The sequence below is a fragment of the Lutra lutra genome, chromosome 14, assembly GCF_902655055.1.
Source record: "Lutra lutra chromosome 14, mLutLut1.2, whole genome shotgun sequence".
NCBI lineage: Eukaryota > Metazoa > Chordata > Mammalia > Carnivora > Mustelidae > Lutra > Lutra lutra.
Window position 1 is genome coordinate 9,932,490 of NC_062291.1, and position 13,923 is coordinate 9,946,412.

The window sequence follows — 13,923 nt, forward strand, 5'->3', positions numbered from 1 at the left end:
CCCTTCTGAGCCAAAATACGTGTTAAGCAAGAGGGAATTTTTGGTTATCCAGACTGTATCTGTACTCTTTTATCTTCCGCTGGATGTTTATAGTGTATATGGATTAATTGATCTCTGAAGTATGTCCAGATCACTTAACATCATGTCAGGGTTAAATTTCACCAAAACAGCTTCAGTTTCAATTTTGTGTTACTTACCTGAAGTATCTACCCTGACTTAGCTTTTTTAATTCCGCTATATACTCCTCTCATCAGCTAGAAAATACGGTATCTCTTACCAAAGTGGTTAGAAGTCCTGTCTTCTTCAGACAAGGAAAAGATCCCTGTGTCCAAATATACCCACAAGGCATCCATCTAGAGAGGATCATTATTTTAAGGTCTTACTACAATTTTACTCCTGCTAACATGTTCCCAGAGGGGCTTATACCAGGTTTCGAGCTTTTAAAATATCCCACAAGCCCAAGTCCTAGAGTTTGGGTCACTCCTGACTCTGCTTCTGTGTGTAATTCTTTAGAGTGTGAACATGGTCATGTTAGGTTTAATTTATCAGCAATAATTGCCATCACACATGGGTGGAAAAACCAAATAGCCAAGAACCAGGCTGATGTTACCTTGAGAGTGGCAACGTGGTATGGGTTTTAGACTAAGGAGATATTCCTGTCAATAGTTTCTGGCTTAGATCAAATTATTGACTTTCCTGGTTCACCCTTTACGCAGTTATGTAGCGGGGATAATACTGCTTCCCTTGTAGGGTCTTGATGACAATTAGGACCTAGCATGCAGACAACTCTCAAAAATAATGTATTATCATTTACATAATTGTTTCTACATGGTTTTATTTATTTTACATTCTTGAAACTGTAGAGAAATTCCATGCTAGCAGAATTCCTAGGAAGAATTTCCTGGTGCTGAATGTCTCTGTTTGTGTCTGCTTGGAGTTCTAGTTTTGAGATTCCAGGTGATGTTACGGAGTTCATTCTAGCTTGATTTGTTCAGACTGATACTGAGCAATTAATTTAGCTCTTGCCATTTTAAATTAATTTAGATAAAATCATCCAGCACATTTTCATGGAATGAGATACCTACGGGTGAGATGGTTGGTATTTGTATGATTATGCCTGAATAAATCTGTACTGTTACATAATTAATTAAATGTGCAGACATCATCTTATTGCCTACATAGCTTGATGTGGAAGCCGTAAGTCTCCTTTTCGGTTTTTATTTCCTTTCTTACTGTGGAGCTCTGAGTAATTTCAGAATCTGTTGATTACCCTTTTCACAAGTTTGTGTGCATTCTTTCCTCTTCTTTTAGCAGATTATGAGACCAGGGTCTGTGATTATTGTAGCAAAAGGTCATATGACAGATAATTACGTTGACCTAGTTATGATAAAATTTGTTTTTTCCCCAAGTACTTACAAGCAGTGAGCCTGTAAGTACTTCCAGGAGACAGTACTGTTAATCATCAGAAATTTTCACTGGATATAAACAATGAATCTTGGAACACAGCATCAAAAATTAATGATGTATTTTATGGTGACTAACATAACATAATAAAAATAAAAAGAAATTTTCACTGGAGGATCTACCAGGTTTGAGCACTTTTAAAAAAATTTTTTTATTTTTTTTTTAGTTTTTATTTAAATTCACTGTATATTAGGTAAATACAGTATAACATTAGTATCAAGTGTAGTAGAATTTAGGGATTCAACTTTTACAATGCCCAATGCTCACCACAAGTGCCCTCCTTAATTCCCATCACCTGTATAACCCATCTCCCACCTCATGTCCCCTCTAGTAACCATCAGTTTGTTCTCTATAGTTAGGAGTCTGTTTCCAATAAAAAAAAGAGCCTGTTTCTTGGATTACCTCATTTCCCCCCCATACGATCATTTGTTTTGTTTCTTAGCTTCCACATATGAGTGAAGTCATATGGTATTTGTCTGTCTTTGCATCACGGGGATTTTAACATGGAGCAAGGCTGAGATGTCACTGATTCTAACATTCAACAAATACTTGGACCTCACAGTAGTTTTGTCTAAGTTATTATTGTGTACTTACTGTCACAACAATGCCACTTCCTTAGTGCATATGTAATGAGCATGTATGTATTTTGCTAATTCTTTAAAAAAATCTCTTTTGAGTAGAGGGAAACTGCTCCAGAATGATCTGTGGTGACTTGCACTAGAGCAGTGCCTCCAGGATTTGTGCTAATTTATTTATTCTTGTGGTTTACCTATATATTTGCAAGCAGCTCTAAACTCTCTGAATTTAGTGGTGAGATCATGGTCTTTTAAATAGATTTTTTTTAAGGGACACCTGGGTGGCGCAGTTGGTTAAGTGTCTGCCTTCAGCTCACGTTATGATCTTGGGGTCCTGGGATTGAGTTCCGCCTCAGGCTCGCTGCTTAGCAGGGAGCCTGCCTCTCCCTCTGCCTGCCTGTCCCCCTGCTTGCATGCTCTCTCGCTCTCTGACAAATAAATAAATCATTTTCAAAATAGATTTTTTTAAATTTGGAGCCCACATTCCTAGAACATCATCATGATGTACTTACTGGACTAGAAATGATGTGTTTTAAATGCAAATTACATAACTGGGCCATTACCTAGAGTCTAGAGAATTAGGTCGTTATCAAGATTGTGACTGATAAGACCATTTGACTTAGGAAATTTTAGAAGCAGGGGGCTAGAGCCAGAGAACTATGAGTAGCATGTGTGATCTTTAAGATACCTTCATATTAAGGCTTAATTCATAGCAGAAGTCTCTCCTCTGGTTTTCTTTTGAGGGTTTTGTTTTCAAAATATCATGTACTGGGGCACCTGGGTGGCTCAGTGGATTGAGCCGCTGCCTTCGGCTCAGGTCATGATCTCAGGGTCCTGGGATCGAGTCCCACATCAGGCTCTCTGCTCAGCAGGGTGCCTGCTTCCCTCTCTCTCTCTCTCTCTGCCTGCCTCTCTGTCTACTTGTGATCTCTCTCTGTGAAATAAAAAAAAAAAAAATACTTAGATGTGATCTGATTTAAATTAAAAAAAAAAATCATGTACTTATGTTGTCACTAATAGTGGCTTCCATTCAAGGTGTGTGACCAGATTTGACCTGAGACAATACTCCTGTGGTGATATTAGAATGGGAGAGGTGATGCATGATGGAATGTCAAACTAGTGTACCTCTGATTTGCACTGACACATCTGAGTCATGTCAATGTGAAAATAATTGTAAAAATGAGATAGGTTGGTGAATCTACCTAATATTATATTCAGTATTATGTTTATACATTGTATAAAAAGATGTGTGCCAGTGGGCAAAATGAACACTGTGCAAATCCTGGGAAACCCTTCTAATTCACTTGGGATTGTCCTAATGAACTGCTGAATTGCCAGAATTATGGCTGTAGGTAGTGGTGATTTACACTAATTACTAGTCATTTAAACCTGCTAATAGATCCTTCCCCACCTGGACCTCTGTTTCAAGAATACCAAGTGGAATGACTTGAGTTTTTCTGAAGAGATTTGAAGGCTTTAGACCTTGGGAAACCCAGACATACTGGTTTCATCCATTACAATTACATTAAGCTTGGTTAAAAAAAAAAAAAAAACAAAAAAAAAACAAAAAAACCTCCTCTAAAAGAATTCATTTACATAGGATAAGTATTTCTTTCCCTAAGACCGTTTCTTGTTAACCTGTGGTGCAAAGTGGGATGAAGGGGAGAAGAACATGACAAAACAAACATAAAAACAAACAAACTCAGTACTGTGAAGTCCCATGGGAAAGCATGATGGTCTTGTAATAACCATATTGTCCGGCTGGAAATAGGGTGAAGTGTTTGCATTGGAGTTTTAAAGATCTATAAAGAGGAAAAAGTCAACTAAGATTTTCCTTATATTCTACTTGATACTTCTTCTCACAGTATTTTATATAAGTGAATGGGATACAAAAGCATAATTTTATTGGAATGGTAGAATATAGAAAATTTTTTTAAAGATTTTACTTATTTATTTGGCAGAGAGAGATCACAAGTAGGCAGAGAGGCAGGCAGAGAGGTGGGCGGGGAGCAGGCTCCCTGCTGAGCAGAGAACCCGATGCGGGCTCAATCCCAGGACCCTGAGATCAGGACCTGAGCTGAAGGCAGAGGCTTAACCTACTGAGCCACCCAGGTGACCAAATACATAAATATTTTAAAGAACATTATTCCCCATGTGGTAGGTGAAATTTTGTCTGGTTCATGCTCATACTTGGCAACTTGAAAAAACAATCAAACAAGTTTTATCTTTTGGAGAAGATCCAGTTTGGTACCTCCACGATTCATGGAGAAGTTGACCTTCCATGGTTACAGTGCCTTGCCAAAGGCCACTCAGCAGATGTGTGGCTGAGCACAAACAAATCTGTCTCAACCTCAGACCATCTGCTGTACTCTAAAATATACTGTCTTCATATTTCTTCATAGAAGAGTAGCTCCTCTCTTAATTTACATCTTGTTGATTCTGAGCATTCTACCCGATTTAGGTTTTTCTTAAATTAGGCAGATAAAATTATATTTTATTGGCAATTTCTGGTTGATAATGCATTGATTTTCTTATTTGAACGTCAGAAACAATTCTTCGAAATGTGTTAAATATTTTGCCACTTAATAGATGGGAAAGTTCAGACTGATTTACCTGAAATTCCTTGGGTAGTTACATGCTGGACCTGAATCCCATGTCCTCAGATGTGGTGACTTACTCATTTTCCTGTGCTGTCAAATTGTGAAGATTTAATACCCCCATTAATTTTAAAAATACATTTTGAGATATCTGAGTTACCCTACAGGTTATATGGAGCACATTTGAAAGACACTGCAGTTTTGGTGGTTTGTCTTACTTCACTCAGCAAAATCTCCTCCAATCCGTCCACGTTGATACAAAAGTTGGGTATTCATCCTTTCTGATGGAGGCATCACACTCCATAATATATAGGTACTGTATCTTCTTTATCCATTTGTCCGTTGAAGTGCATCTTGGCTCTTTCCACAGTTTGGCAACTGTGGCCATTGCTGCTAGGAACATTGGGGTACAGGTGGCCCTTCTTTTCACTACATCTGTATCTTTGGGGTAAATACTCAGTAGAGACTGTGAATACTGAGAAACAAACTGAGGGTTTTGGAGGGCAGGGGGTTTGGGTGTTGGGTGAGCCTGGTGGTGGGTGTTAAGGAGGGCACATATTCCATGGAGCACTGGGTGTGGTGCATAAACAATCTTGGAACACTGAAAAAAAATTAAATAAAAAAGAAAGAAAGATACTGCAAAAGGTAAGTTAACTTGTCTTTGTATTAGGAGTCTAGGAATAAGTAGAGATCTGTTAGAGATCATTAGAGCTGTACCTACCCGTATCCCTTTAGGCAGATTTGCTTAATTTTCCAGATATAGATGGACTCAGAGCTTGAGGTCAACTCAAGGAAACAGTGAGCACCTTCTTTTGTTGGGAGGGTGAGGATTCAAGTTAAATAACAGTGTTACATGGCAGAGAACTTGAACCAATCTTCAGGAGGAATATAGTATATCTAGATCTTCTAGCAGTCATGAATAATGAGGTAGATAAAGATCTGCTAATAGACAATGATCTCTAGAACATATTAGTAATTTACAATATATGTAATTTGTACAAGGTGAGCCCATTAATGGGAAAAGCCATTCCATATACTTGTATATGCACATATGCATGTAAATGCTAGAAAAAGACCTGAAAAGGTGCACATCCAACGGGTCATCAAACTCCAATTGGTGATGCCTGGGAGGGAGGATAAGGGATAATGAATATAAATTTGGAAAGAGAGTTTTCTGTCCTTTGGTATTATTTGAATTTTCAATAAGGAAAATGTTTTGTTATGTGATTTTATTTACATGTGTTTCAAAAACATGAAGGATTTTCCATAGTTGGAGACTTGGAAATGGATATTGTAGGCTAAAGGAGGAAAAGCATGAGCAAAGGTATGGGGATGCTAAAATAGAGTGGTTAGTTACTATGCAATTTTTATACAGTGATAACGAAAGAGATGATCTGTGACTTCTGTAGCACCAAATTACCTGTTGCAGTTCAGTTAAGGTGATGGCATGTTTCAATAGGATTTTAAATGGGTTAGGCAGTTATATCCTTGGAAGCCAAATGGTTTGATGGATACCTCAGTTGGAAACCTAATTGATTTCATTCAGACTCTCCAATGCCAACAAAGCCAATTGCTGTGTGAGGTTCTTCTTGAGAATTTTCTCCCCTTAAATCTAGGGAACTGTCAGGCAGAGGAGAAAGATGACAACTGTTGTGTTTTAAAAGGAAGAAAAGTTCCATAGCCAGGTTGCTAGCTTCAGGTTTGATATTCTTGGGGGAAGTACATGTCTCGATAAAATTGGGGTTGTCCCACATGAAGAGTAGTACTAACCTTTTGCTGCTTGCTTTGGGTACTGTTCTTGGAAGCACTTTCTCTGACTTAATTTTGCAGGAAGATAAATGTTATGGATAACGTTTAAGATGCAGACAGGCATACCTGCTGTGTTGTATTTCTTTAACATTCTTACGTGGTCTGTTTCGAAGCACTTAATAATGTAAAAGCATACAGCCTAAGCGTTGCTTTTTACAATTTAGGAATACATTCATTGTAAGGATAAGCAACGCTCTTTCACATTGAAGTTGGAAAACTTCAATTTCTCAGTTACAGGAAGAGTTGATTCAAAAAATAAAAGGTGAAGGACAAGGTGAAAGCTTGCAAATGTTTGTGAGTCGGACCTCTCGTTCCAGAAGTTTATAGAATGTTACACTGTATTTCTTGTGCCTGGTGTTAGGAGTCATTTTGATTTCTGGCCATTTAGTTGGTCATTAATGAATGAATGACACCCTTTATTTTCCCCTGACTTAATTTTATTTCTGGAGAGTGGGAACTGAGGCTTAACATAAATGCCATAGTATAGTTTAACTATAAAGCATTCAAGGTTATTTGAAGAAACCCTCATCTAAATTAAGGAATACTTTTGGTAGTTCACTTTGAAAGGTCACGAGTTAGGGTAATGATTCTGTTGCCTAAAACAACCAGAACATTTTTCTTTAGAGCGAAACAAAAAGGTAATACTCTAGAGCTCTGATTCATTGTTTCACATTTTCCTAAAAGGCGTAAACAAAATTTTATTCCCGCTCAGCTTTTCTCTGACATCTGTGCGTATTTTGAGGAGGAGAAGGGCAAAGAGAGAGGGAGGACAGGAAGATGGGTCAGAAGAAAGTGGGTTGAGACTTTGAGAGGCAGTTGCCTCGATGGATTGTCTATTTATTCTTGCTGACTCCCACTATCTAGAAAAATATCTTGTAATGGGCATGTCCGTCTATGGCAACATGAAATTCGTGTGGTGGGATTAATTCATTCCAAATCCATGTGTTTTTCAAGGATCTTTAAAATAAATGCAAGCTGGTATCGTGATCCATATTTTAACATTTTGAGCAAAGTGAAGCATGAAAAAATTTAAGTATGTTCAGTATATGAACTTGGCCAAAAATGACCTTTTCTTGAAAATAGTAGAACATTTGGATATTATGAACCAGTGCATGATTATTGATTTGTGTTTTCAAACACTGTTTCTTCAAAGTAGAGTCCATTTAAGAATCCGTTTTAAGAAATGAGTGGTACTCCATTAGTGCCACAGAGAGAAAGGATAATATGCAAAAATAAGGATAGTGGCTCCCTTATTTTGATTTCTTGTTATGTTCTTGACACTGTGAAAAGCTCTTCACTTACATTATCTCATTTATATTTCACAGCAAGTCTATGGGGATGATAGAGTTATTATAATTACTATATCATTTTCCAGGGAAGGAACCAAAGATTAGAGAAGTTAGCAGGTATTAAGTAGTGAGGCCAGGATTATTGTGTCGGGAACTATTTATAGAATCCAAGCTCTTAACTGTTACTTTATAGTCATTCTCAAGCAATTAATGGGTAGGGGTCTGAAATCAGTCCAGTGGTGCCCTGGGAAAAGTTCTCATAGATTTCTGAGAGCTGTGTGTTACATATTTAGGAATTTTGTAAGCTGATATATCAACTTTGACTTTGAAATCAGCAGTTTCTATGTCATAGAAATGGGCAAATGCTACAAATCAAGGCATTTTTTTTGACAAATTGGTTCACTAGCACACCATTTAATAACATAAGATTCTACCAGCAGTGTTTGTCAGAGTATAGCTTGCAAACCTAAACATTTAAAATGGATAAGAATGGAATAAATGCTTTGAGTATCAGATTTTTTGCCCCATAGCATTTGTCTTCGTCTGATAAATTATAATTAACATAGCTAGAACTGAGATAATTAAATTTAAAAGAATTTATTCCTAAATGTGAAAGGAAGAGAGAAGTTCTTCCCTAGCTTTTATCTTTTATCCAGTCTTTTATCTGAGGATTTTGGAGAGAAAGCTCTTGTTCGGCTGACTGCAGATTAAGAAGGCAGTAGCTATGCCCAGATCTGGGAATTGATTTTGACCACTAGCTGAGGTGGTCTGAGGAGGAATGGAGAGACATTTGGCTGTGCCCATGACAGGAAAATGGAGGATTCCAGCGAAGGAAAGTTCATTAAAGAAATAAAACCAAGCAGAACAAAACATGGGTGCCAGAGAAGTTTGTGGGATATAAGAAACCCCAGTGGCCAAGATGACGTGTTCCTTTTCATCCACAAAAGATTTTTAATTCTGGAGCCCTAGCTCTTTATCTTGCCTTAAAATGATAATGTATCATTCTCTGCTGATAGGAATCATTCTAATGGTAGTGGTTCATTTTAATAAATACTTAAAAATTGAAAATTGTAATTTTGATACATTGTAGCAGGTTATCAAATTTATCCTCTTAATGTTCTTTTTATGAAGGAGACATTGTCCCTCTTGCGTTTCGTGTTGAATGTGTTTATAATGTTACTCTGTTAAGAGAATCCTACTTTGAGGATCTTCCCAGACCCAGTTGGACTGCCTCCTGGGGCCTGGTTATCTAAAGCAAAACCCGTCATGAATGATAATATACTTGTTCCTGATTGGGATGGTTCTAATTCACTTACCTATTTCCTTTACCACCTTGATAGTTACCTTTTGGGTTTTTCAGAATTGATGGGGTTATTGTTTGGAGTGGGAGTTTCAAAGGAAGGAAAGAGAAGGGGAAAAGTATGAATGAGAAAAACAACACTTACATACATTCACCCACCCACCCACCCATCCATCTATCCATCCCAGTACAGAGCAGAAAATCACATTGCCACATCTCAAATATGTATCCAACTTGAGTAAAACAAAGTAATTGTGTCTTTCTGGATGAAGAGAAGCTTATGTAACAAAGGCTCTATTGTACCAATTCAGTTTTCTATTTTCTTAACTTCAATATTAGTTCAATGCAAGAATTTTTCTGTTCCTTATATTTTTTAATCAGCTGACTGTGTGGTAGATTAGAATAGAATTCTTGGGAGTCCAAGGAAATCTGGCCTTTCAATACTACCTTGAAGAATTTAGTTATTGTGACTTTGGAAAATTCACCTAACTTCTGTTTTCTTGTACACACAATGATAGTAATAATCCTTACAGACAATCATAGAGGAGTTACTGATAAAGCTTTGAGTGCAATGCCTAAGAGAGTAAGCAGGCACTCAATAAAATGTTGGCTATCATTATCTATAAATTCAAAAATGGATTAAGTGTGAGCAAAGATAATATATTTTGATGATTTTGGAACTGATACTAGAGAATTGACGAGTACTCTTTTTTTTTAATGAAGGAAACTGATACATAATAAGGTAAATTGGGTCTGATTGCTTGATGATGATGATGATGGTGATGGCGACAGCAGCGATGATGGTATCTTTTCCTCTTTCCACACAGAATGTTCCCCCAGACCTCTCCATCTGCACCTTTGTGCTGGAACAGTCTCTCTCTGTCCGGGCCCTGCAGGAGATGCTGGCTAACACCGTGGAGAAGTCAGAAGGGGCAAGTACTTAATTTATGTATACTTGTAGTATTTTGATTGTATGAATGATTTTGTTCATAGGTCTTGGAGGTTTTCTTTGTGCTGAAATAAGTCAATGAATTTTACTTGTAATTTCCTTAAGTTTGACTTTCTACTTTGTCCAGCAGACCTGTGATATCTTAAAGAACTTAAAAAAAAAAATCCAGCCTCCAGGTGATGTGTGTCATTGAACCTCATGCTTATGTCTGTGGCTTAAAACAGAATTTTTCTTTGAGCAATTTGTGTGTTTTCTTACATTTTCAGAGCCTGTTATTGTTACTGTCTTAATTAATTGCTTTATGCCTGGATATTTGTCGTTAACCTTTATTTCATTTTCAAATGCCTCTAACCATGTGCCTATGTTCTAAGCTTCTTTATGGCAAGTAAAATTTCATGGCACTCGTATATTTTAAGTAATAAAATTATGACAATATGTCTTTAATCAATTATAGTTTTGTAAACATCTAAGAATTTTCTTCTAAAAATTGAAATTCTTACTCTGTCCCCTATGAAGACATTTTTCTGTGAAATCTGATTTGCTAATTTAAATTTTTTCTATGCTATAACTTGATATGACTGATTTCTGGGCTACTTTCATTCTTAACCAATTCATTAAAGTTTAGAATTAAGCAGAGGATAGATGGCCAAATTTTGGTTTCTTGTTGTTTTTTTGTTTTGTTTTATTTTTTGCACTATAATTACTGCAGTGTATGGTTTAAATGAAACTTAAAATTTTCCCTTGCCATTATTGGTCTATGTTACTGTTACGGTTTTTAATCCTTATTCCAGTTTTGATAAGTGAGAGCATTGAATAATAACACATAGTTCCACATAAAATGAGTGATCAATTAGGATGTAAGATATTTTCATTAGCCTCATAATTTTGAGAGATTTAGATGCACACAAAACTTAATTGGTTTGTACATTATTTCTAATTCATTTTAAATGTTAATAGTACACTAGTAAGTATTGAGGAGAAACTTTAGGGATTTTTATTTGATATTAGAATAACAACTTAGTTTACAGAAGATCCAAATATATGTGTTTTAACTTTTCAAGTTCATTTTTGGTTACAAAGAAGTTTGAAATTACTGTGTTAAACTATATAAAATGTTTTTAAAATTTCCGTTCTTCAACATGAAGCTTTTAGAATAGGCTTACATAGGAGTAAAATATTTCTCAATTCAACTAGTTTTGTCTGTACCTGGAATAACTTCTTTTGATTTTGATTTTTATTTTATTATTTTTTTAACTGTTTTTTTTTTTTTAAGATTTTATTTGTTTATTGGACAGAGAGAGATCACAAGTAGGCAGAGAGGCAGGCAGAGAGAGAGAGGAGGAAGCAGGCTCCCCACCAAGGAAAGAGCCCGATGTGGGGCTCGATCCCAGGACCCTGGGATCATGACCTGAGCCGAAGGCAGAGGCTTTAACCCTCTGAGCCACCCAGGCGCCCCACTTCTTTTGATTTTTAAACATCACTGAGGCATGTCAGCTTTGAAATTCAAATATATTTTTTTTTAATTTTATTTATTTGACAGAGATCACAAGTAGGCAGAGAGGCAGGCAGAGAGAAAGAGGAGGAAGCAGGCTCCCTGCTAAGCAGAGAGCCCAATGCGGGGCTCGATCCCAGGACCCTAAGATCATGACCTGAGCTGAAGGCAGAGGCTTAACCCACTGAGCCACCCAGGTGCCCCCAAATCTATTTTTTTAAAAGATTTTATTTATTTATTTGGCAGACAGAGATCACAAGTAGGCAGACAGGCAGGCAGAGAGAGAGGGGGAAGCAGGCTCCCTGCTGAGCGGAAAGCCCGATGTGGGGCTCAGTCCCAGGACCCTGGGATCATGACCCAAGCTGAAAACAGAGGCTTTAACCCATTGAGCCTCCCAGGCACCGCAAATCTATTTTTAAAAAGAAAAATCATTTTTCTTTTGCCTAAGCATCTAGGAAAGTATGTATTATCATTTTACTTACACTGTAGATACCAGCTTATGGATGAAATGGTCATAAATTTTATTTTTATATTGCTAAGCTAAATTTTCTAAATTTAACATCTTTGAAAAAATGTTTTATCCCCCTAAAATCATGAGGTTGGGTTAGGCAAGCTCTAAATTTTCTGTGTGTTGGGGTGATGGAAATACTGGAAGTTATGTTTTTCAGATATTTATTAGGATTTCTGCATCCTCTCCCTAATATTCTTATCTAGCTGTATTTTATTTTGAATTATTCCCCATCTACAGGTTTCTGTCAGTTTCTAAGGTGGAATTTATGTGATGTGTGGAACAGCATGTTTCAAAGCCCAGTGTAGCTACCATAAGACATTCATTTCATTAGAAAATGTAAGTTGAGAAGAATCTGCTGCAAGGAAAGGACATCTTTCTTTGATCTGAATGTCACTTTTAGATGACTAATTTTTAGGAGGAAGCCACTGTCCATTAGCTTAAGGGGATTCTATGTCTTGGAGAAAGAAGTGCTCCTAAATCACAGAGTAGTTTGAATTATACCCTGAAATGATACCCCAAATACTTAACAACTTTGGAACAGGCATCAATTAATGAGCGTGGACCTCAGCTATAATGCTGGAGGAGAAGTCCTGGAGAGATGTGAGGGTGGTCCCAGTGATTTGAGGGTATCCTGGGGTATCCCTGGGGTGGTCTTAGCTAGGGAACACCAGATTTGGTGCCATGAGTATTTACCAAGGAGAGAAGGTCTCCCCGCTAGCAGCCATCTTACTTGTACTAGCGCAAGCTGGCTTAATAGCGTGTCTAATTATATGCTATAGTGGATGTTTTTGGCATTTGTAGGAGTCAAGTGTTTTGGAGTTTATACATATCCGTAACCTACCTAGCTGTGCTTTGAATTCATTACAGGAATCTATGGCAACCTTGACCTATGTCAAGCAAATTGTCATCTCCAGCTTAAACTGTAGACAGTAGATTTGCTTAAAGAAAGCTCCACTTGGGGCACCAGGGTGGCTCAGTGGGTTAAAGCCTCTGCCTTTGGCTCAGGTCATGATCCCAGGGTCCTGGGATGGAGCCTGGGATGGAGCTCCTGCTCAGCAGGAGACTGCTTCTCCCTCTCCCTCTGCCTGCCTCTCTGCCTACTTGTGCTCTGTTAAATAAATAAATAAAATCTTTAAAAAAAAAAAGAAAGATCCACTTTTACGAGGAGGGTATATATCAACCAAGTAATGCTGATTTTCATGAAATCATTTTTCTCCCTTACAAATTGCCAGTGTATCAAACACAACTTCATGTATTATCTGATTCCTCGTTCATAATCAACTTTACTTACAAAGACTTGTCCTTTTTTTTTTTTTTTTTTTAGAATTTTATTTGACAGAGATCACAAGTAGGCAGAGAGGCAGGCAGAGAGAGAGAGGAGGAAGCAGGCTCCCTACTGAGCATAGAGCCCAATGCGGGGCTTGATCCCAGGACCCTGGGATCATGATCTGAGCTGAAGGCAGAGGCTTTAACCTACTGAGCCACCCAGGCGCCCCTGATTGTATTTTTTTTAAGGTCTAGTTTAAGGATTCTGTTTCACAGGAGCACAGATAGGAAGTGAGAGGGCATATAGTGTGGTGGAAAGAGCTTTGTTTTTGAAGTCTGTGCACTTTATTGAAAAGTCTTACTTTTTCAGATAATTTTAATAATTATCATTTGTTGAAAAGGCCTTTTTTTTTTTTAAATAATGCCATGAGTGTATCTAGTGGCTTACTTGTATATTGTGTTTAGGAGACTATGTTTTAAATTTGTAACATTGACTGGCTTTTCTGTCTTTTGGTTTAGTTGTTTCTGAAAGAATTATAAGAAATTACCTCTTGAATTTGCCTCATGTCCACTTGACTCTATTGGTTCCTTCTTTGAATTTTATAACTTGAACCAAGAAAAATTACCTAAAATGAAACCAGTGTTTGCCCCTTATAGCCTGCTCTTTGGGG

The 13,923-nt window shown here is 37.3% G+C and overlaps 1 protein-coding gene across 7 annotated transcripts in view; it reads left to right on the forward strand.

The window, feature by feature from the left end:
* Nucleotides 1-13,923, forward strand: part of RYR2 (ryanodine receptor 2) — a 738,447-nt gene that overhangs the window by 266,024 nt on the left and 458,500 nt on the right. For all 7 annotated transcript variants that reach the window (XM_047702071.1, XM_047702073.1, XM_047702075.1 and 4 more), the window contains exon 3: nt 9,862-9,966. In XM_047702071.1, the coding sequence (XP_047558027.1) occupies nt 9,862-9,966 (105 nt within the window). The remainder of the gene's footprint in view (nt 1-9,861; nt 9,967-13,923) is intronic.